General features: G+C 47.9%; 8 protein-coding genes across 8 annotated transcripts in view; 3 read left to right on the forward strand and 5 right to left on the reverse strand.

Moving 5' to 3' along the window:
* The window catches only part of Pmar_PMAR000458 (2Fe-2S ferredoxin, putative), a gene marked incomplete at both ends in the record, with an annotated part of 1,050 nt that extends 387 nt beyond the window's left edge, over positions 1 to 663 (reverse strand). The window contains 2 exons of the mRNA XM_002776555.1: positions 232 to 369; positions 412 to 663. Of these exons, the coding sequence (XP_002776601.1) occupies positions 232 to 369; positions 412 to 663 (390 nt within the window). The remainder of the gene's footprint in view (positions 1 to 231; positions 370 to 411) is intronic.
* Positions 664 to 983: 320 nt separating this feature from the next.
* Positions 984 to 4,386, reverse strand: Pmar_PMAR000459 (conserved hypothetical protein; the record flags this gene model as incomplete). Its single annotated transcript, XM_002776556.1, has 10 exons — positions 984 to 1,067; positions 1,326 to 1,445; positions 1,730 to 1,827; positions 1,904 to 1,982; positions 2,304 to 2,388; positions 2,434 to 2,532; positions 2,863 to 2,998; positions 3,208 to 3,343; positions 3,783 to 3,900; positions 4,211 to 4,386. 10 exons carry the CDS (start codon positions 4,384 to 4,386, stop codon positions 984 to 986), a joined length of 1,131 nt encoding a protein of 376 aa, XP_002776602.1.
* Positions 4,387 to 4,584: 198 nt separating this feature from the next.
* Pmar_PMAR000460 (nitric-oxide synthase, putative) lies at positions 4,585 to 6,593 on the reverse strand (the record flags this gene model as incomplete). The annotated part of the gene is made up of 2 exons (XM_002776557.1): positions 4,585 to 6,076; positions 6,169 to 6,593. The coding sequence occupies 2 exons, from the start codon at positions 6,591 to 6,593 to the stop codon at positions 4,585 to 4,587; spliced, it is 1,917 nt and encodes a 638-aa protein (XP_002776603.1).
* Positions 6,594 to 11,740: 5,147 nt separating this feature from the next.
* Pmar_PMAR000461 (conserved hypothetical protein) lies at positions 11,741 to 13,162 on the forward strand. Its single transcript, XM_002776558.1, has one exon. The coding sequence runs from the start codon at positions 11,754 to 11,756 to the stop codon at positions 13,119 to 13,121; it is 1,368 nt and encodes a 455-aa protein (XP_002776604.1). The 5' UTR covers positions 11,741 to 11,753; the 3' UTR covers positions 13,122 to 13,162.
* A 571-nt stretch (positions 13,163 to 13,733) lies between these two features.
* Positions 13,734 to 14,740, forward strand: Pmar_PMAR000462 (rRNA methylase, putative; the record flags this gene model as incomplete). The annotated part of the gene is made up of 3 exons (XM_002776559.1): positions 13,734 to 13,914; positions 14,234 to 14,391; positions 14,444 to 14,740. 3 exons carry the CDS (start codon positions 13,734 to 13,736, stop codon positions 14,738 to 14,740), a joined length of 636 nt encoding a protein of 211 aa, XP_002776605.1.
* Positions 14,741 to 15,731: 991 nt separating this feature from the next.
* Positions 15,732 to 16,372, forward strand: Pmar_PMAR000463 (thioredoxin, putative; the record flags this gene model as incomplete). Its single annotated transcript, XM_002776560.1, has 4 exons — positions 15,732 to 15,815; positions 15,870 to 15,989; positions 16,098 to 16,229; positions 16,307 to 16,372. 4 exons carry the CDS (start codon positions 15,732 to 15,734, stop codon positions 16,370 to 16,372), a joined length of 402 nt encoding a protein of 133 aa, XP_002776606.1.
* A 1,306-nt stretch (positions 16,373 to 17,678) lies between these two features.
* Positions 17,679 to 19,269, reverse strand: Pmar_PMAR000464 (hypothetical protein; the record flags this gene model as incomplete). Its single annotated transcript, XM_002776561.1, has 6 exons — positions 17,679 to 17,887; positions 18,083 to 18,172; positions 18,213 to 18,392; positions 18,659 to 18,798; positions 18,846 to 18,921; positions 19,116 to 19,269. The coding sequence occupies 6 exons, from the start codon at positions 19,267 to 19,269 to the stop codon at positions 17,679 to 17,681; spliced, it is 849 nt and encodes a 282-aa protein (XP_002776607.1).
* A 501-nt stretch (positions 19,270 to 19,770) lies between these two features.
* Positions 19,771 to 22,957, reverse strand: Pmar_PMAR000465 (camp-dependent protein kinase regulatory chain, putative; the record flags this gene model as incomplete). Its single annotated transcript, XM_002776562.1, has 15 exons — positions 19,771 to 19,881; positions 19,928 to 20,009; positions 20,060 to 20,175; positions 20,257 to 20,349; positions 20,629 to 20,730; positions 20,776 to 20,864; positions 20,920 to 20,953; positions 21,349 to 21,456; positions 21,502 to 21,582; positions 21,775 to 21,859; positions 21,909 to 22,000; positions 22,043 to 22,113; positions 22,410 to 22,478; positions 22,518 to 22,568; positions 22,690 to 22,957. 15 exons carry the CDS (start codon positions 22,955 to 22,957, stop codon positions 19,771 to 19,773), a joined length of 1,452 nt encoding a protein of 483 aa, XP_002776608.1.
* Between the last annotated feature and the right edge of the window lie 706 nt (positions 22,958 to 23,663).

The raw sequence follows: 23,663 nt of genomic DNA on the forward strand, positions 1-23,663 counted from the left end.
CTACTACTACTACTACTACTACTACTACTACTACTACTACTACTACTACTACTACTACTACTACTACTACTACTACTACTACTACTACTACTACTACTACTACTACTACTACTACTACTACTACTACTACTACTACTACTACTACTATTACTACTACTACTACTACTACTACTACTACTACTATATACTACCATTTACTACTACTACTACTACTACTACTACTACTACTACCTGGCATCCCAGACGACTAGTGTCCTCCAAGCCCGGTGCGAGATCGAGCAAATCCTCCTCCTCATCAGTGGGTTCAGGGAGGCTATCGAAAAGATCTTGCGATAGGATACAGTGGCAAGTAGAACATGCCATTTGCCCCTGAAATAAATCTGCTCTACTGAGATAGCAAATCTTCCTTACCTCGCAAGCGCCTTCAAGCTCAACGTCATTCAAATGGGCCACATCCAACAACGACCACCCGATGGGAGCCTTCGCGACCTTCTTACTCCCATCGGGATCGACAAATGTGATATTCACACTAGGAAGCCCCTTAGCCGCAGCAGCATCCACATGGAACGCCCGGCTGAGCTTGGCCAGGTGCGTACTCAGGATGACAGACGTGGAACTACTCGCCAGAACAGGGCTCATGCTCCGTATTAAAGTAGATGACATTCCCTTATGGACTCCTATGAAGTTGATAAAACTACGATGAGCTCAATCAATTGCTTCACATATTATCAATGAATAGGCGTTCTCACAAAGCACAAACCATAGGGACGAAAGAAAATGCGAGACGGGTAACGGAAAACTGTTGGAAAAACCGATTCATCGTTTGTAACCATATACCTCGCAGTGTAGTCATTGTAAAATGATATATGCCAAGACCAGGAATCGAACTTGGGTCGTTATAGTGAGAGCCCAACTAACCAACCAACTCATCTAAACAGTAGCGAGAGAAACTCAGGCACATTGGTATTTTCACAATAATGAACTCAGAACCGCATCTTCTTCCCACATCGAGCCATCGCGCGAGCCCTCGCCGAAAAACTAATCTTCTCGCAGTCCAGAAGGATGACCTGCAACACACCACCAACTGAGCCTTCTCACAGTCATTTTAATCTTCCTTTACAACACTAAAGCCTATCTTCAGCAGTGGTTGAACATATACTTGCTTTCCTCAACTGAGCTCAGCAATTTCTTAACTTGTTATGAAAATTTACACACGAATTCAGGTAGAAGTAGACAAAAACCAATAAAAATTTCCCGAAATTTCCTCAGAATTTTTACATTATCCAACACACGTAGTTGACCATATGCATATTTTCCACACTGACCTTCAGTTTGCCCTTACGAGCGGCCACAGCATCAGCAAGCACCTCAACAGAGACATCCGTAAGACCCGGGTTAGCATTCAAGTATAGAGACTCCAGTGTAGTGTTATCCTCCTTGAGAACCTGACCGTAACAATGCCCCCCTTATTCCCCCCTGAAGTTCAAGTAAAAGTCTCGAAAGAAATCCAGAACCAACTCAGTACAACATGTGATAAGCATGACTATAAACCTAACACATGCTACGAGTCAGGCATTACAGTAGACAGTAGCAGTAGTAGCATAACAGTGTAATAAGCATGACAGTAGACCCAAGAGCCTAGCACTGTTAAAGAGTATTGACCACGATACCACCACTTCTAATCCAATACAGGTTGAGCTAGATGCGGTATGACTCATACAATTAATACCTTGGCTAAAGCAACGACACCCTCGTCGGTTAGTTTGTTCTTCCGCATCTCCAACAATCGCAACTTATTATTCGTCTTCAGCGCTTCGGTGATGTACCCTGACAACAAGAACACAGCTAACGAACTTCCATCCGGGAGATCCCCGGTTCGATCCCCGCACCCGACATATCTCACCTAGTCCCTCATCAGTCATATTAACTCCTGATACAAGCAAAGTCTCCAAGGGATGCCCATTGCTTGCTCGTCCCAAAACCTACACCAATACCCATAAAAAACCCCATTCTGGCAGTGTGGGAAAATATGTTGATGACAATAAGAAAATTCTGAGGAAAATTCTTACACTATTAATTTTTTTCGCGATTTTTAGCAAATTTCTGTATACTTCTAGCCAAATTCGCATGTAAACTTTTATAATTACTGAGAAAACTACAAACTTCAGCTGAGGAAAGCCGACGCGTGCTGACGAGTTCATCAGAACCTACTCTGAATCTTTCACGATCAACCTTTAGATACTCTCACATTTTCCGGATAACTCCCATACACTTTTTTTCACATACCCTACCCTTCTTCTTACATGCTCAGCTATGGCCTTCACTCCAAGGTCGCCCATACGTGGGTTGTTGTTGATATCGAGCATTTCACAGTCAGCATTTTGGAATCTAACACGAAACACATCTTCCAACGCCAGACTGGTGATACCGTACCGGAGCATCTTAGCAATAACAAGAGCATCCATATCAGTCAGGTCCTTAGCATCAACGTGTATGAATGCTTTACCTCCCATCAACTGCCCAATACGCTTTCTGATCAACAACATAACAAATACGCTATTTGCTATTTGAAATACCTCATCTACACCTTCTCTCGATCCCTCCTAAGAATAGCCACTTCAAGTTCATACATTGCCGTTTCAATTTCTCGTGATCGCTTTTTTCCGTTTTTTATTTTTCCATTTCAATTTCTCGTGATCCCTATTTTTCCGTTTTTGATTGGCATTTTCCATTTCAATTTCTAGTGATCGCTATTTTTCCGTTTTTGATTGACATTTTTCCATTTCAATTTCTGGTGATCGCTACTTTTTCCGTTTCCGTTTAACATCTCTCCATTTCAACGAGTAGTGTGAATGAACTTACATGCCAATCTTGTCGTTCAAAGCCGCCGCAAATTTCTTGGCATTTCCCGAAAGATCGTACTGCACTGCGAGACAGTCTTCAGTGGATCCTCCCAGCCAATCTTCACATTGCTCGATAACGAAATCCGCTATTTGGCCTGAGCCGAAGTGTGAGGAAACATATGCACATCGTTAACTACGTTTGTTGATGACAATATGACGGAAAATCTGCGGAAATTCGGAAAATTTCTTTTTGGTTTCCGTACATTTCTACCCGAATTCGTATGTGAACTTCTATAGACAATAAGAAAACTCCTTAGCTCAACTGGCTGTGAGTAGTATCTTCCAAAATACTCCGCTGCCCTACCGGGCTCTTTGATCTCCTCTGTAAGATTCGCCGGTTCCGTATCTTCCTTTTTCGTGGGTACAACCTCAAGATTCATCCCAGCGGCGGCTGGAGTCTGGCAAGCCAGTAAGTTGCCCTCCACTCCATCGAAATGTACCTATCAGTTCATCAACAATCATAACTCTAGTTCGACCAAATACTATAGCCGCTGTAGTATAGCCTTGATCCAAAGAATACAGCATTTCCAGATCAAATCTTTTTTTTACTCATTTGCTGAATGTTTTACCTTTTTCGTTACCATTTTACCCATGATTCTAAGAAGATCCCAAGAAAATTATCGTTATCCCCGGTTTATTTGCAAGTTTATGAGTTTAATTCAACCAAGGCCGCGCGAAATTCAACCTAGAAACGCTGTAGACCACCGATAAAAACACAAATAAACTCATAAGCCGTTGCTTCCACTACCGTAAAAAGCATACCCGTAAGCCCTATAGTACAAAACAAAATAAAATTGTCCGTGATGAGCGAATAGGCTTTATACCAGACCCACTACGATGGATAGTCATACCAGGTTGAAGCCTTCATCCCTGCCTTACCGTGCACTGCTTGCATTCTCCTTTACCACCGCATTCACTGTCTATCGGTATCCGCAGATGCTGTAGCATAGTCAACACGCTCTTGTGAGTAAATGCCGGTATAGTGTTCCAGTCGTACCTACAGCAGCAACCATCACAGTGAACCAACCAACAACACTCCATCACGAATAACGCTGACGTCCTGTGGGAATATATGCACATGGTCAACTACATGTGTAGGTGACATTTGAGGAAATTCTGAGGGGAATTGAGCAAGAATTCTCATTGGTTTCTGCACACTTCTACCCAAATTTGCATCTAAACCTCTATAATTAGTGAGGAAACTCCTGAGCTCAGCTGAGAAAAGCGAACATATATTCATTCAACTCTGGCGGCTGAGGATGCTAGACGGCGAATGTACTTAGATCTATAAACACCCAAAAGCTCACTCTTTTCCATTGACAGTTATCACAGGCTTCTCTTCCTGGCCCTCTCCCATGGTCATCCAGTGCGTATCGGGATTGCCCTGGGGGGCTGGTGACGGCAGCCTACGCTTTTTGCTCATCATACGGACCAGCGCCCCTCGAGGAGCGAAGCTAGGCAATCTGTGCAGTGTGGACAACATAAGTAATGAAACAAAAACAACAGGTAATAGTAACTGCAGCTACATCACAGATATCGAAACTCGCCAACACAACACCATCCACTATCAATAGCTGCATCAAGGCGACTAAGAGCCTTACCTCGATAGCGACTGGGAGAGAGTAATACTACAAACTGTAAGATCTCCCTACTACCACTATCATGAGGAAAACTAAAATGCTCAGCCCCACAACTCCTCCACTATTCTCTTTTCTGCCCTCATCTTGTCCACATCTGCGCCTATCCTGCCAAGTGCTTCTATAACACTTCGACCCATGGACTGACTACCGCATATGAACACATAAGCGTCACCTTGCAGAGCCTCTTGAAGATCAGCCTTGGCAGTCGTTGCGATCAGATCCTGAACGTAGATCTTCTCAGCTTGATCCCGGGAAAACGCTGTGAACAATTTGCACCCCGACTCCTCCGCAAACTTCTTAGTCTCATCAGCATAGATCCAATCCTTGTCCCGGTAGCGACAGCCGAACAACATAATCTTCTTCGCAGCCGGTCGGGGCTTGATCGTGAACTCTCTCATGAACGCTCGCATCGGAGCAATGCCCGTCCCCGCTGATATCATGATGATAGGCGCGGTCGGATTCGCTGGCAGTCGGAAGCTCGACGCCCGGACCTGCACCCACATCTTGTCACCAGGTCTAACCGAGGTGCAGAGATGCTGAGTAGTGACTCCTCTAAAGGGACCCTTGTCGGACCTTGCATGGTGTATTAGACCAACAGTGGTCGATATCATCTTCGGATGCTCGAGATTTGACGAAGAGATGGTATAAGCCCGACACTTCTGCCTCGGGACTATTTGGAGAAACTCTCCCATGCTTATTGGCGAGGCCCTGAAGGTCTCACAGGTAACCTCCGTAACAGTGACAAGTTCTCCCTTCCACTTCATCATCAGCTCATCTGGATCCAACGCCCCTCCCTCAGTAGAGCACATATCCCTAGTAAACGCCTTCGTAGGGTGACCATTCAGATCGCAATACAGTGTGAGAGCATCTCGAAGAGTACAAGGCGTCGGGAAGGGTTTCTTGACGATAGTCTTAGTGCACGCCAACGTTCTCGTGAAGCCCACATACATATCGAGCATGTCTTCACACCCAAACCGTTCAGCAATAGCCTGGACCTCCCATTCGGGATTCCGTGGGAGAATTTCCAAGTTATCAGCCGTTCTATACCGAGCTGTTGGCAAGGACGATATGTCGACATCCAAATGGACTGTCGTCAACCCCTCCTCAGGCACGGGTTCTTGTCGAAGCTCTCTTATGTCCTTCACAGTAGCCTCATCAGCGGTGAAGTAAAACTTGGAAATAACATCCATTCCACCACCATGCACTGTAGCATCATAAGGCAGGCTACTCTTAGTCTTCTCAAAATGCGCAACAAGATTCAACTTGTTCCTCACGTCTGGCAGCTCCCTCTTCCCGTCAACAGAAGCGCTAGAGGCAGTACGCCCTCGAACGCCCATCATCATCGCCATGACAGCATCCCACAGGCCCTCGTCCTTCCACTTAGCGAAGTCTTCATCGATGTCCGCGTCATCATCTCCCAAACCGAGATCGTGAATCCGAGTTGCGCCGAGGTCTGCCAACTTGGAGTCGATTTCCTTCGCAAAATGGTTGAAGTGAACGTACTGTCTATTACCGAGACCCATCACGGTGAACCTGAACGATGAAGAATGACGAACGCCTTCGCCAACTGAAAGATTCTGCGACATAGGGTAGATCTATTCTCTCCATGCGACCCTAATTATTACTTCATATCTGCCAAACAGCCCGGCTGGGCGTCTTTCGATAGCCAATTGGCAAACTCAGAGGCGTTGTCAGTCGGATCCCCTTCACCATAGGTGGCAGCTACTATGATGACGTTCTTATGCTCAACGAACGTGTCCGGATCGAATTCCTCAAAGTCGATGACTTCCGTATGGAGACCCATCTCTTGGGCCTCTTCAGAGAGCTCGTTTGCGAAGCCTTCAGCCGTGCCAGTTTGCGACGCAAAGTAAATGTATATTTTATGCGCATCATCGTCGGGTATTTCAACTGCTCCCACCGAGACCTTCTTCGCCGAGGCGGGTTTTTGGTTTCGAAATCTGTGATACACGAAATAGCTGACGACCGCTAGCCCAGCAGTGGTAATGGCCGCCACTGGTATCGCATAATGATCTGCTACGCCAGCTGGCATCAGTAAATTGAGGAAGAGATGAGTAAAACCCCAGTAAGATAAACGAATCCTGATAACACCAATAACAATGGAACGAGCGTCGTTACCAACACCGCTTGTACACTCATCTAGCAACTCCACTACTCGATTAGATCTACCAACATTGATATATGTCCTAGTGTAGCCCAGAACAAATTGTTATAGCCCCATCACAAACGTTGTTATTAATTCCACTCGTGGAATTATTTTCTCTGTGAAAACAGTTGTGAATAAATTACCCACTTTTACATCGTCCTATCAAAATTACTGTACTAAGGCATATCTTGGGGTGGTGGCAGAGGCGCCCCGTCCGATGGATTCGATTGTAGTGAGCCATATATTGGGTTGGCATAGGTGCCCCATCCGATGGAATTGATTGTACTGATGAATATATTGGGTTGGCATAGGTGCCCCATCCGATGGAATTGATTGTACTGATGAATATATTGGGTTGGCATAGGTGCCCCATCCGATGGAATTGATTGTACTGATGAATATATTGGGTTGGCATAGGTGCCCCATCCGATGGAATTGATTGTACTGATGAATATATTGTCGCCAAACGGCGAGCGCATAAGTGATGAGCACGCAAGTGCATAGCGAAGTTTGTTAAGCTGACCAGTAGTCGTTCTGTTCTTTCATTGGAGTCTTTGAGGAAAGTGTCATGGTAATATCATTATCATTTTCGTGCTTTTTCGTCCATGCCTGGTGTTGTGTACTGAGGAATATTTTGGGTTGGCATAGGTGCCCCATCCGATGGAATTGATTGTACTGAGGAATATTTCGGGTTGGCATAGGTGCCTCATCCGATGGAATTGATTGTACTGAGGAATATTTTGGGTTGGCATATTTGACCCGCCTGATGGAATTGATGTCACTAAAGGCAAAATAGAGCTTTGAAAGGCGCACCTGGTGACACACATAGACGGTTAGTTGACGAGGCTGTGCCACCATCTGACAGTCAGATATTGCTATGAGCATACTATGATTGGAGCGACCCTGGGTGACCCAGGCTAAGTTAACTGACCCAGGCTGGGTCAATGTGAACTTAATGGTTTTAATGGTTGATGTATGATAATGTGAACTTCACATGGGTCACTGGCCCATGTAAAGTTCACATTGTGGACTCAATGAGCTCGGTGATGATATTAATAGTGGTTATGATACTTAGATAACCTCCATGAAGTAAAGTACCTCGCTCCACAAAGGAGCAAAGCTGTGCGCTTACAAGCAGCACGATGTGGTGCACTGCACGCATGAAAAACAGCAATGACTGGTGATATCATTAAGCTGGGTAGACAGCTCAGTTGAGCTGAAATGAGACTCAATAGTAGTGTCTCATTCCAGTAGCACATACTAGTGTTGAACGGCACGGTGCAGGTGCCCAATAGTAGAGTTATTGCCTCGTTGTATCCCTTGCATTCGTACCCTTATGATAGGGGTCTTATCCGTACCTCTCAATGAGAGGCCCTCATTGGTGCATTATTTCAATGGTCCGAGAGCACCCTATAGATGGGCAACTGTACGGAATCCGATACAGACCCGTAACTCGTACTATTCGAGATAGTCCTCGGGACATGCGGAATCCAGTGAGTTTCGCGCAAGCGATGTACAGATAGGCAGCGGGCAACTTCTCAACCCCTAATTCCATATCATTTCCGCAGTGTACTCTAAACAACACGCTGAAGTCAGCAACCAGTGTGCCACATATCTCATTAACAGCGTCGGCATAACATATGTTCAATGAACATCGTTCATAATAGTGTCCAAGGAGTCAGTTAGCCGATGGCCTGAGCACAAGTCCTAAGCCAACTTGACTGGCTCGTCGTTACCGAACTTCGCATATGTCAACGACGTAACGTGACGTTACCCATGGCTTATCCAGGAGGACATTACCGGCGCACGCACCGCTTTCACCCGAACGAATCGCGCACCTCAAAGTCTGAAGTGCTTCCAGTTTGAGTATCTCAAATTTAAATTCTCGAGACTCAAATTGCCTCTCGAACTTCGGGATCTTCGGGATTAGCTCGATTCGATCCTTTCGGGAAGGATGTCGAGTTCGCGGACGGTGTAACACGGTGCTACTACCACCATTGATGTTGCCGTATAAGTGCGACTCAATGCTCTGATAGCGAAAGGGGGAAAGACGCCGCCGAACCTTAAACGACGCCAAAGGAACGTCATGCCTATATTCGCGTCGTCAGCAACCGTGCTCGAGGACCTCGAGGCAACTCCAGTCGAGATAAGCAAAATCTCTTGTTGATGTACGAGTGTCGATGTGCGAGGAATCACTTTAACAAAATTCAATGGTTTTTAATGTAGACTCCAAGTTACCTATGAAACCCAAAGGGAAAGTCACAGATCGAAGCAAAAGTCTTGGTGAAGGGTCTGACATTCCACTGAAAAAGTAGATAGTCCTGCCAAGTAGACTCTATCCTCCTACTCTGCATGTCCTTCCAGTGTGACCAGACCGCTTCGATGAAGCTTTCATAGTTACTGTTGATGTTACTAGCTGCACCAAGGCTCGAGATAGTTGGGCCCTGCTCGCTGATACGCATGAGGCGAGTCAAGGTGACGCCCGACAAGAGATGGTGATCTTCAGCCAAGCCCGTGGTTGTGTCGAAGCACCGTTACGCGCAGCGGTGGTCCTCCCTATGAGGACTCGGGTAACTAGTGGGAGTAACCGAGGTACCATGGGTTGACTCCCTTTCTGCACACTGCGCATGAGAAGCATGACTCGTCTTTTCCTTAACACGTCTACGACGTACCTTGACTATAACATCAGTGTCACGATTACGTGGCACTTCGGTAGTCTTTCCTGAACGTGTAACAACCATTCCGAACTCAGATAACTCAAAGCTAGACTCTGTGAATATATATCGACAATCCGTAGCGACAACCTTAGTCCTCAGATGACTCAAAAACCCTAAATCCATAAGGGTTCGCAAAACCATAGCGAATGATCCAGTGCCCAATAGAGTGCAATCAATGGTCACAAAACTATAGCAACACAATGAAGACCCTATTATCCATATCCTCCTCATATAGATATGGATCCCTATGTAAGCTAGTATAAGTCAGTAACTAGTAAAAGCCTTGTATAGAACTTATACCGGACTCAACTCAGCCTACTCAACTTATAAAAGCCTATACGTAAACACACAGCAGCGTGAAAGCAGCACGCATGTACATAAAGTAGCGCTCGCCTATGACCGGCATCACAAAATCCTTAGTGTCATACCTCGCGCCGTACGGACGCGCGCACCGTTCCACGGATGCCGTGGAGCTAAGTAGGCACATCACGATGGCACACATCTTGGCATGGTTCGGATACAAAGAAATCAGACGAGGTCCTCGTCTGATTTCTTGTCCTCGTCACGAGGATTACCCAAGAAGTGACCATGGAAGTCTCCGTCATCAGGTAGAGGCGAGTGCCCAACTTGGGCAGCCCAAGATCTGTCCTGAGAGAAGACGTGTACATGCGTGCAGCACCCAACAAACTAAGATGGCCCGGCACTTGAGTGCACCTCAGTGGTGCGCGAGTCGTTGTTCTGTACGCACTCAGGGTTCCCGTAAATGCACCTGAAGTACGCAGCGAGCACCTGGATAAAGCCCTGGTAACGTCATTATAAATGAATCCAAGAACGGTTCTTGAAGAACCACTTGCCCATTATGGTGAAATTCTCATCACTGGTCTTAGTGCTAGCTTAACCCTTTCGACCAACTTCTCTCCCGCATGTCACCTCAATTCAAGATCATGCTGACTTTAAAAATCGCCGTAACTAAACCATAGTGAGTAACGACTCTTTTCTCCCTTCTCTATAGCCTGTAGTATATCGGAGAAGACCGTCAGCGCTCTCCCGTTCCCATAATTGTGCCCCTCTTCGGCTATACCTTCGCATGAGGTGCGCTCTCCTTTGTCTACTAATAGTGAAAATAGAGCATAGCCAAATCAGCAGAACCTAGGAATAGTCTTCCGTTAATCCGGCCTTTCTCGTTCTTCTCCGCTGAGCGGTCTAGTTCAGCGTTGCTATCGCGCGCAGCCTCGATCAATTTGATCGTCAGGCTGACGTCAGCTGAGCTCGTGGGGAGGCCGAAGAGGCTGGGAGGGCTAGGCTTCGATCGAGATGTCTTCATCCGAGCTTCCTGAGCCTGTGACCCTGAGCAATAAATTCTACCTCAGAAGTTCTGAGTCAGAACGAGAACGCCGACTCCCGACTCACTCGTTTCCATCTCGATCACTGGCGAACTCTCCACCTTTTCCCCAAGGATCTTCGACGCCTTCGGTAGCCGAGCCTCGATGGTTGAGGACAGTCTGGCGGACGCGTGCAAGGTCACATACGTGCCGTGTACAGTATATGATGCACCCTTCCCAGTCGAACGGGTCGATTGTGCGCCCACATCGTCTCGAGTCGAGACTCCTCCGGAGCAGCCATGTCATACGATCCGAAGACGACGGTCGCCGACACGATGGGGGCCGTATTCCGAGCCTGCTCCTCGCAGGGTCAACCGCTGCAATGTACCGAGCGCCTCTTTCTTGCAGGGTCGAGAGCTGCAAGAGCCCGAGCGCCTCTTTCTTACAGGGTCAACCGCTGCAACAGCCCGAGCGCCCATGTTGGTCACCAGAGCTTCCCGGATGTGAAGTACCGGGAAAGGGCTAGGGGTTTAGTACTTACTGCCTCGTCTCTCACGGTCGCAAATCCTTGAGCTTCGACTTGCTCCCACAGGTCCAGATACTGCAGCCATCTCATAGCCAAAGTGGCTGCCCCGTAGGAGGTGTTGTAGCCTCCTCGACTGAGCTCACATTTCTTTCCCATTTCCTTCCGGAAAGAAATGCAAAGAATGGATAGCAAGGAACTATCGCTTTGTTTCCAGTGGAAACTTTCCACGAAACAAAGAAACCCGAAAATTTCGGGTGGGGTTTCGGAGCACATTTCTTCCGCTGCTACCTCGATAATATGAATCGCTCTCCATCCGTACTTTCAGAGGAATCCTCCACGAATGAATTTGGTAATGGGCGCAATAAATTTTGGGCGCGCGCGAAAATTGTCGCAATTCACAGGAATCTTAATGTTGAGGAATTGCAAGTGCCCGCGAGTAGTCGAAGAGGATTGTATCTCCCCTTTCACACCACAAGATGTCATGAATAACATGTCCGATGAAGGAAGGGTGATATGTACATTATCGCATTTCGAGGAGAGCATGTGCCTCGACAGTGTCGATCATGCCTGGTACGGGATAGTCCTCGAGTTGGTCATAATCTTCTACTGCTTCGGTATGCTATCCTTTGCTGCTGACCACCTGTGCAACTCCATGGAGACTCTCTGTGACCACTGGGACGTTCCTGAGGATGTTGGTGGTGCCACATTCATGGCCTTAGGCGGAGCGGTTCCCGAACTTACCGTCAACTCTGTGGCGACTATGAAGTCCCTATTGAAACAGTCGCGCACCGACCACCCCGAAGATGTAACCGAAGCCGAGTTGGGCGTCGGAGCCATCCTGGGCAGCGGCCTGATAGCCTTCCTTGCCATCCCCGCTCTGTGCGCCCTCGTCACCCTAGACGGGCGGCCCCTGGCCCTCAAGAGGGGCCCTCTTACTCGAGACATATGCTTCTACATGCTGGCACTAGGTCTGTTGATGTGGGCTCTCCGGAGAGGGGTCGACTTGGCAATATCCTCTCTCGAACTGCTCACTTACGTCATCTACGTTCTGGTCCTATGCTATGCACGTAAAGTCAACGCCTGGTACAAGCAGTGGAAGGTGAGTCACGTCAGCAACCCCAGAGTCCTTTTTGCCAAGGAGTCCACCTCCATTTTCCGAGAGCGTTACGACTCCCAGCGATCGCAGCCGTTACTTCAGTCTGCCCATCGGCCTCGGAAAAAGCGTGTGCCTTCTCCTAAGAGCGTTGTCGTAGCGTTGATGTCGCCATTGAAATGGGCTGTTGATGAGACCTGCCCCGACTGTAGAATATACCAACCTCGGGAAGGTCTTTACCCTCTGACTTTCATCGCATCCTTCCTTTGGATAACCCTGGCCTCGTTCATCCTTGGGACTGTAGTAGATCGCTGGGTAGTCCTACTAGGGCAGCCCTCAAGCATGGGGTATTTTGGTCTCATCTTGGTCGCTGTAGGAGCTGAGATTCCTGATACCGTCAATGCCATTACAGTAGCCAGTCGGGGGTATGGCTCTATGGCAGCTTCAGCGTGTATGGGCTCTCAGATCATTAACATCTGTGTGGGCTTGGGCTTGCCCTGGACGCTAGCATGCCTTGCAGGAGGCTCTATACCCGTGGACAAGCGAAGTTCTTTCCTCTTTGACACGTCCATCGTCATACTAGCCTCTGTCTTCGGGCTACTCCTTTTCACTGTCGGCGTTGCTGTGTTAAAGCGCTACCCAAAGGCCTACATTACTCGTGGTGGCGCTGTGGTGATGTTCTCGTGTTATACAGTATTCATTATAGTGCTTGGTGTGCTCACCTTCACCCATGTGTTTTCGACACAGTCAGACTGACTGCTCTTCGCTGCTGTTGTCGTTTACCCTTCATAATGGCATCACACTGTTGTCATTGTAATATTGCTTTCTATCTGATAACTAACAGCCTTGGGTTGGGGAAACTCCTGTCCAGCTCTACGGCCGCTCACACCCACTCTGTCGTTCTGATGCCACCCAAAGAAGAGAGGAGCGCGTACTGCATCAAAGCGGTTTTGCATCAGGCCACTGGCATCTGAGGTCCAGAGGTAGTAATGCACTGGGATAGGGTGGGAGTCTTAAAGCCGATGGACAATGGTGAACCCGAGTACGTCTATGCAGATCGGGCTAATAAGCCTTATTGGTCTCCCCTTACGAGGCTGTGGTACTCAGGATCAGCATGGACGAGTAGTGTTAAAAATTTATGTTTAGTTCCCTCAGGCTAGCTCAGAAGTTGTCTTGTTATACTATGGAGGTTTTTACACGAGTGAGGGAAAATTTTCCGGAAATTCCCCAGAATTTCTGTATTGTCACCAACAAATGTATTTGACCATGTTTATATTCTCCCATACTGGTGACGAGTCCGGTGGTGTGTCCAACGTTGTGTTGTGTTGATAGTCTAGATAGTAGTAAGGTGTAGTCTAGAGTTCAGTGATGGCCTCTCCTGTCGACCTACCGCCTCCTCGTCCCTGGAAGAGCTATCTTCTCATATGCAATGTAGGGAAGCGACAAAACTGGGGTCAACTGCTTCGCTCCGCTACTGCATTTGGAGTTACCGAAGTGTTCGTGGTTGGCGCTAAGAAGATGAAGGAACTTGCCTTGTTCGGCAACCAAGGTGATGAGAGTTTTTGACTGTACGAATTTACTACAAGTTTAGCGTCAGTGAAGACGGTTCAGATTGATACCATATGAATCCTCTCCAATGGATAACAGAATAACGACGATAACAGTATCTTGTTTTATTTGATGTGCAGAATAATTCCTCGGCATTTGGTTTTATAAGTTCGCTTAGTGGAAGCGATGAAATTTCGATAAGAAATGTTAATAAAGGCGTTATGAATAGTGCAGATCGAGCGGTGAATTGTGAGGCGATAAATTTTCAATTACATCGCAGCGATCATCGCATAGGTACAACACTGCATGCAACGTTCGAGACACAATAGCAGAGGTTAAGGAGGAGCTCAAGAGGCGAGGGATCACCCTATGTGGAGTCGAGATTCATCCGTCCTCCGAGCCCATACAGGACATGCACTGGCGTGGTGACACGTGCTTTATGTTGGGCAATGAAGGCACTGGCATGACCGATAAGCAGGTGGGCATTCGACTCCTCTTGGCATTCACTCAGAGGTTGTGTATGTGATCAGATTGCAGCCTGTGACCAGTTCACGTACATACAGCAGTATACGAAGGCCACTGCTTCCCTCAACGTGGCAATCGCGGGTTCGATCGTATCGCATCATTTCGCCATGGCCTCGGGAATGCCCGTGGCGGAGCGGAAGGGTCAGAAATTTGTCACAGACGAGGGTCGGGGTAAACTCGACAGATATGAGCATCCTACCGATTACGAGCAGCAAGTCATTGAGGAGAAGAGGCGCTTGCGGGCAGCTAAACGGCAGAAGGAAGCCGTAGCAGCAGCTGATGATGATGACAAGACAGCTTAATACGTTGTACAGTGTTCCATAGTGGGGCTTTTGTTGATAAAGGAGTGGTATGATACTGAACGCGATACGGTAACGACCAAAATATCACACATTCATGGTACTGTGAGGAGTCCTCTAGAGGATAGTAGTTGCTGATATGAAAAGGTGCAAGAACGCGGTTTTGGTGATGCTCACATTTGGATTTTCTGAGGTGCCCGCGCGTCCTCTGGCGGTGACTTCTGTGCCGCTTTGAACCGCAGTCGTCGTGGGCATCATCCTGAGGGAAGGTCACGCGCTGGTCAAACTGAGGAAGGGGCCCACATTAGTAGTCAAGACCGGGTAGGGCCGCATCCCGGACGACTTGTACATGCCAAGACAGCAGGTGCTGCCAGAAAAGGGCGTGGCGCTGTCTCGTAGAGTCAACCTTGATCGATCTGGTGGGATCGTATTGGAAGGACGGAAGTTGGACCTGTGATGGTATGGTACGAGTAATGGCGGTGTTTATCACTCAGAAGCATGACTACAACAATGGTTAGTGGCTTACATATATTCACTCTGAATGAGAGCCGGTCGCCCTACATTTTTTCGAAAGTGGGCATCAGCAGCGGCGCGCTCTTTCGCGATCGCCTTAGTATAGTCAGAAAGAATATCTGCTTTGACCCAAGTGAAGGTTTGAGGGTTTGCCTGGAGACCGGGAGACAGGAAAATATTCGCTGGCATGATGATAATGATGACAAGGACAGTACTGCCAACGTGCTATACTTCCGTCCATCTCTCTACGTCCCATTGCACTGTTCCGGTCAGAATAGATAGACGCAACGCAACGATTTTCGCGTATAGATGGGGAAAATTACGGTAATAGATGGGCAATGATATTGCCGGGCTCTACGGCCTAGGAGAGACAGTTGTGTTTACTTCCTTCGGGCACACGTCACAACTCCTGTCCGAGCGCTTTGTGCGAACGACTTAGCGGACGCCCAATTTTACACTGACAAACTTGTCTATTATTGAAATGCTCGCATCACTTCAAAAAGCTGCTGCTGCTAATACCGCTACTGCCGCTCGAGTAGCATCCCCTACTGCCCGTCGGTTTGCGGTGAGTTCGCTTCTTGCTATGGTTGACTCTCAAATGTATTTGTGTTTGTTTCAGGTCACAGTCGCCGGCTCCGAGGCTGCTGCTAAGGAGCAATTGTCTACTGCTTACCCTCCTCTGAAGGTTGCGTGGTTCACCGCTTCTTGGTGCGGTCCTTGCAAACAAGTGACTCCTTACGTAAGTGAGAAGGACATGCACGTCTCCTCAATTCACTCTCTGTGTTACATTAGGGAGAGCTCGATTAGCTTTCGTGGTTGTCGGTGGTCAGCTTTGTCGTTTTCTTAGATCGAGAACCTTGCTAAAAACAACGATAAAGTGTCCTTCATCAAGATCGACATCGATGACTTCGATGATATGGCTCAAGAGAACAAGGTCATGTCTGTCCCTACGTTTGCTTTCTACAAGGATGGCAAGGAGGTAAGAGAGGTTCCTATCTCACTCGGTTCAACGTTTTGATACTAAGTCGCATTGTTACAAGGGCTTGACACTCTTAGGTTCAGCGCGTGACCGGAGCTGATCCCGTGAAGATTGAGGAGATTGTTAAGCAATTATGTCAGTAAATGGCTGACGAGTAAATCCAACGGTTGGTGACAAAAATTCACTCAGTCGCCCAGGATTTCTTCACTCTGGGAAACATCTCGTCAATATTATATCCTCTCGTTTCAAATCCTCCAATATCATTCTTCGTTCAATTCTGATTACGGTTGTTTTGAGTTGTACTAGTATGTTTGGAAGTCGTTGGAAGAGGAAGAGTTTGATAGTGCCTTCTCTCTCCTTTCTCGATGTCTATGCTCGGAAGATCTATATATACGCTGGGCAAATAATGGATATGTTAATTTGAGCGGTGGGACCTCGAAGTTCTGCAGTGAGATGAGTCTTCTCATCTTAGGGGACCGACCCCAGGAGATGATGAGATACGACACAATCCTCCCGCCCTACCCACAGGATGATGGAAGTCATTTAAAAGCCTTGTTGAAGTGCGTGTCTGTGTGAGCTTAAAGTCTAACGCCGACAACACGGCTTGGTTAGACTCGCATCGATGCACATTGGCTCCCGAGTTTTAGCCTTTTCAATTGTCTACTTTCATGCTGCCAATGAGTTTTGCCGAGCTAACCTCTGCCAATGTACTTCCTTCCCTCGATCAAGTGCTGGAATTCGACTCTTTATTAGCGTATGCCGACAGCAGTTAGTCCACATCGTATACAGCGAGATTACGAGCGAAAATGAAAATGTCGACGCAAAAATGATGGATGAAGATAAAGCCACTGAAGAAAACTCAATTCAAGTCGATAAGAAACATCTTTATCATCGCCTGCATCGCTAGGAAACACCTCGTCATTATGGGCACTAGCAGCAGGAGGACCGAGGGAACGAGGAGGTGGTGATAGCTCGTCATCAGCCTCTTCGGTATCCCAGGAAAACCATATCTGTTGCGGCTTTTCCTCCCAAGTGCTCACACCAGGGATCGAACCCAGGGCCTAAGGGATAACAGAATCGACGCGAACGAGTCGCAAAATTACTAGGTACTGCAATAGTATGAGCCCCATGAATCAACCCAGCAAGACAAGGCATTCCCACGACTACGAAACACTTCGCATAAGGAGGTTATGAACCTCTACCATAATGCGATGACTAGGGTGATGAAGAAGCGACCCAAGATGTCGTCATAGAAAAGCACGAGGTTGAAACTGTTGGAGAATCAATCTTGTTAAACCCCATTGGTATCAATGCACGAGGTAAATGACATCTTCTTACGCTTACTATAGTCGAACACGGAATACACCGAAACATTCAAATGTAATTCTACATAATCAACGACGATTTCAACTGCTATGAAGTGACAGGTCGCGTTTGTGAGAAACACTACTATGCAACGCTTCTCCTTACTACCGTCACGAAGTTCTTGAATCCATATTCCTGCACTGGTGCTCGCTTGCCAAAAGTCCGACGGTAAGAATCAGCGAGCCTGCCCGCTGGAGAGTCCGACAGACCATGCTCCCGAACCAGTTCCTTGAGCTCCCCTATCAGCTCCGGGGGGAGACGGAATTGGCTCGCTGTTGACTTGGAGGCGTGATCTAAAGATACCCCATGCACGCACGCACATAAGATACCCCATCTCTAGTGTTGGACCATATTTTCGCTTTCCTCAGCTGAGCTCAGGCGTTTCCTCACTAGTCATAGAAGTTCACATATGAGAAAAAAGAACAAAATTTCCACAGAATTTTTATGTTGTCACCGACATATGCGTGCATGTTTCCAACCCTGCCTACCTCCCTTTGCATCCAGACGTGCCAGCCCTGATGTTGCATAGAGGCACCTTCTAGTCACCCTCACCCCTTTAGGACCATGGCCACCACTCCCTAGGCACAGGTTCGATCCCCGGCAACGACACAATATTACGTTTATTCACGGAACCTCCTTCCTTGCCCACCGTAGCTGCCATATTTTGTTCCTTGTCCTCGGCCTCCTTCAGCAGAGCCTCACAGTCAAGCATGGTGTAGTCCAACTTCTCTATAGCATCCTTCGCCACGCCCTCCGAAGTGAACGTCACATTCGCCCAACCAGCACATCTCGTCGGATCTAATCACAATACAACGATCCCTCATAAAAGGCAAATTTACTACTAGTGTGCTATTGTCTGCAACTCGCAGAATTCAACAAATTTCCCAATGAGAAATAGCTTATTAAGAATTCAGCCATACCATCGAAAAGCGTTCGCCAAGATTCATCTCTCACTGCAAAATTCATCGAATTCTGCGAGCTACCAACAATAGCACACTTTATTTCGGGCGCTCTGTACTACTCTGCACATGTAGAATGAACAACAGTCGAACCTGAGGACCTACATTTCCTATCCCTTCCTATATATACCCTCTCAATAACAGCAGGATCATTGTTCCCCTCAGGCAACACACCCAACACTGTCGTCTTGATCCACTCCGACGAAGCCTCCACAGGAAGGTTGTTGAGGAAAACACTGCGAGCTCTAAGGCCAGCACACTCCCCACAACGACGCGCCCCCAAACGCCTTACGCCTTATCCTTATCGATTTTCTTGGGTGCTCGCTGTACAGGCTCTCCTTCAGCACCTTTGCTCCGCTTCGCTGCACCTAACATTAGCGATAACACATCCCCGAAGAATTTTTCCGCGACTTCAATGAACAACAACTCGTACTAGAAACTACGCTCCTCGCTCGAATTAACTCCTGGTGATGAACGCAGCATCCTCCAAAGGGAATGACTAGTAGTAATTACCCTTGGTACGAGGATAATTACCCCTATTACACATTCCACCAATACTAACCTTCCTTCTGCCGCCTTTCCCTATTCCGCTTCCTCTTCTTCGTCTCCCCGACGTTCTCTGAAGTCTGAGTGGCATCGGCGGGGGTTATCGCCTTGGTCGCTGCCTCAACCGGAATTCCCTCTTCCTTCTCCCCCAGAAGCTCCAAGACGTCCATCAATCAACACAGGGCTAAAAATATGCATTCTTGCAACGCTTCGCTCCGCCCTCCCCGAACCAAAATCCCACCACTGTGAACACAACAGACGACTGAATGTACCAGGACACCGTTATGAACAGACATGGGACACCAACTGGAAAACCTCCGACGCTACCGCTTCGTAACGTGGCCTTCCATCTCCTCGTTCGCATGCTGAAGTCTATCAGCAACCTTCGAGCTCAGCGCTATGCGAACTCTCACTCGCATTGACCGCTGGGCAACCTGATCCCACCAGAAGATATCTCTCAATCTCTGCAGGCCTATTTCAAGTCGTAGAGAAAACTGCCACCCCACACGTATTCACTAGATGTCTACATAGGAACGACTATCTGATTACAAAACTCATACCGACAGGATCCGACAGATTCCGAATGCTGGACCGCCTCCTATCAAAATTTCAAGAGGGAACACACAGAAAAGTAATCACATAACAATCCTAGGAACCTCGAAAGATACGCCTTATAGTCTTGCCTCTGCTAGTTCCGGTATCGACGCCCACAGTTCCGCAGTGTGCTGGGATATGCTGATGATCTTCTGTAAATAGTGCGAAGACTTCCTCTCAAAATCAACCTAATGAACACTTCACAAATCTCGCATCATAAACACGGGGAATCACTTTTCCCAGCAGAGCGACTATCTGTACTAGTTGCTCTCTCTCCAGGACCTCCAACGACTGTGTTATTTTCCTCATAACCTTCCTAAGAACATGATTTATATCCTAGATGCTCCTGCTCGTCTGCTCGTTTACGCGAACTCCACCTCTACTCGACACAGCTCGCCGAAATCTGCGGCACCCATCGCTAACGTCTGGCCCTCCTCCAGCGACTCCACCAACAGGTTGGAGAGCGACACGTTGGGGAAGACCTGAGCATTTTCACACAGTCAGCGGCCTCAGGAGGAGCTCATTAGCCATGAATATTTCCCCCTCCCCAGCCGACCTACTACCTGCCTCACCCTAGGCCCCAAGAGATATTCCCCTTGGCCGTAGAACAGACCCTGCGTGAGCTCAAATAGCGGTATGTTCTCGAATACTCGCACCTGGTAGAAAGACGTATCGGCGACTGGAATCAATAGCCCTTCCACACATATGAGAATCCCCAAAGTTGCAGCGTTATTCATAGGCGCTGATACTCCCCTTTCTGAACCTCGCAAGAGTCGCATGCATGCCAATACGATGAGGTTTATATCATCAATATAGACCAACAGCTGCCCTCCAAAAAGCCCAGCCGCGCAATCTTGTGAACGGTGAAGCGAGCATTTATCCCAGCCGATCGCGCTCAGTTGCTCAACAGAAGAGCATGGCCTTCGGCAACTTACCGCATCGGGGTCAACAACATCGTCATCATCCTCTCCTCTTCCTCCTGTCCTCCATGTCGTTACCAACTTGCCGCGGATCGCGATAGTGCCCAACACTCTTACCTACGATGCGCTACGACATCTACTCTGCAAAGACGACCGACTCACCTTCCCTCGCATGACCACGAAGAAAGGCAAGGACGTGGCTTCTGGTTCGGTCACTCGGATGATAGGCACTCTAACTTCATCCGGCGCCCCTACAAGAACCCCGGTTCGATTCCCAGACATCACTATTCTCCCTTCATATATCACCATGCTCAAGAGCCTGCTTCGACGCCACATTGACCTGAAGAGCTCTATGCACGCATACACATTCCCAATATTGTTATCACATCTCCATCCGACCGTTGGTTTCCTATGGAGACCCATGAGCTTTCCGATCTATATATGCACCTTCCCGGGCGGTATCTCCTCTGATCCCAAGCACCTGGCGAATTCACAAAATTATGGTATAAAAAATCCTGCTACCCACCTATAGTGCTCCACAGTGTTCGAGTAGACAGAGAACAGAATGGACTACACGACGATAAGAAGTCTACTATTCGGTTTTCCTCCAAAATCCTGCAACAACAGATAGGTTCCGAATCATTTCACAACTAACACCTCTCACTTCAGCGGAGCCGTTGCTCGTGTAAATGGCTCTCGCTGTGAAATCCCAAAAATGCAATCGTTCTTGCATACCACAGTCGCCGCCCGCGGGGCATCATGCAGTAAGGCGAGCTCCCCGAACGTCTCCCCGGCAACATACGTTGCTACTGGTTTTTCTCCCGGTACGGGGAATATATTGACCTCCATACAGAGAGTTCGATAAAAGATTTTTATGGAATTTCTCACCGCGCCATGAAATATGAGGAAAAACTCATTCCCCTCCTCTCCCTTGTGGCACACAACTTCTCCCTCCCGCATGCGGCGAATCTGACCATGGTGACACCAGCATCAAATAAAATATGCACATGGTCAACTGCATAAGTTCGGGGAACTCGTATTGGTTTTTATACACCGTCACTCCAAGTCGAAGCTTCTGAGCTCAGCTGAGGAAAGTGAACTTATATTCCATCACTAGGTGACATGCTGCGAATTTTACTGCGAACATCCACGATGCACTACCTGCAGCACTTTGATCATTTCCTTCACTTGTTTCTCGGAAAAGCGCTCGAAAAAACTAAATTCCATAGATATTGCTACTTCATACCTACTAAAAATTCCAATACCAAACCACTCTGAATTCCTGCTGGCCGTACATGGCATTGTAGGTCGCCTCTACCTCCCTACGCATCCGCCTGCTCACCCTTCCGCCTCTCCTCTCGATCAAGGCCAGCATGTAACGCATCGTCTAAGACGCCCTATGCTACGTAGGAAGCAAAAGCGCCCCCACCGCGAACTGCCGCGTGATGAGATCCGTCCCTCTCTTCGGGCTGCTCTCGAGCTCAGCTTCCGACCATACACCTGCCATATGATACCTCCTACACCAGTCATGACGATATACATACGAAGGCCCACGAGAGGTGCAATAGAATGCTTGGTTCTATGTATAGAGCCTCGACCGGGACACTAATTGACTCAATAGCCAGAAGGTAAATGAGCTGAAAACTACAACGATAATAAATGAGTCTTTCACGCCGAATATCTTTGGGGAAAATTCGAGTGTCTTAGTGCAACCGCATAAAAGTCACTGACTCAAGCCGATATCATTCTACGAGGTCAGATCCAGCGGGATCACGAAGAGCCGTTTGTCGCATTACCTGTAGCACTAGAGTTCGATGTGCACTGGGCCGGGCGGAAAAATTTAATAAGGACACCCGAATGCCCACCTGCAGTAAAATCAAGCACGTGAAGGGCCGACCTCTCACCTTGATCATTCTGTGTACGGTTACCTCCTACATCCTCCGTTTGCATAAGGCCTGATAAATCTGTCAAGGTCATCACCGCCGCCAAAACTCAACCTCAACCAGAGTCTCCAGAAAATATAAAGAATATTTCTATACTAGCTGCCCTCTCACTCTTCCAATAGCATGCGAATACCTCCCGCGACTGTCGCTATATCTGACTCGTCCTCGAGCTCCATAAAGCGCAACTTTTCCTCCGTAGAGAACTGCGGATCATCCGCCAGGTCGACGAGTCCCTGGCCGTCCAGAGCCGTATAGAACTTCTCAGGGAGCACAATGTTCGGGAAATGAATCTTGACCCAAGTGGAAACCTCTTCCTTGGGCCAAGTCTTGACCGCTACCGCCGGGGAGGGCATCAACGCTCGTACCATCGAGTAGTAGCAATACTTCATATCGAAATCCATATCGTACCAATAGTTCACGCCGACCGTCAGGCAATTTTGAGTCGCCGAGTGAAGCCACAAACTAGGTAGATAGATGGCGTCACCAGCATCTAGCACGATCGTTAGACACTCCGGGAGTTCCTCCACCTCCTTCAACACCCATACCACATCTTCAGCCTCATGTTGAAGCTCCAGCGTACCGTCATCTTGACGATGATACGTTGCAGCCGGGAATCTACCCTCGCCTATGTGCGGTAGGAAACAAGGTGGCAGCAAGTTGAACACCTTTCGGCCCTTCAAACACGTGAAAATATTCTCATAGAAGTCCGAGTGAGTCGAAGAATGAGAGCGCTCGTCTCCAATCCAGAAGTTAACAGCATCCACCTTCGTCTCGAGCGTCTCGTCCAACCACTGGATCCTCTCCGGAATATACTTCCCCAACAACTCCGGTATTTCTTGTCTCAGTGAGTCGTTCTGATGGCTCAAATAGGGGATGCCTCGGTCTTCTCGACGAGACGTGATGTACTCCCAAAACTCACCATACGGTATCTTTTCCTCACAAGGCTTGGCAAAAACCTTGTTTTCCAAGACTGCATCAGCCCTGCCATTGGGCGTGAAATTGATACTCACTTCTCTATCAGCATCAACTGCCGTGCTCCAATCAACTTTGTCGATACCCAACGCCTTCGTCACCCCAGTGATAATAGCACGTCGATTCTGCGATATG

The sequence above is a fragment of the Perkinsus marinus genome, assembly GCF_000006405.1.
Source record: "Perkinsus marinus ATCC 50983 genomic scaffold scf_1104296953336, whole genome shotgun sequence".
Classification (NCBI taxonomy): domain Eukaryota; phylum Perkinsozoa; order Perkinsida; family Perkinsidae; genus Perkinsus; species Perkinsus marinus.

What these genes read in the sequence shown, in the direction of transcription:
- Pmar_PMAR000461 (XM_002776558.1), top strand. Translation starts at nt 11,754, where the DNA reads ATGAATAACATGTCCGATGAAGGAAGGGTGATATGTACATTATCGCAT.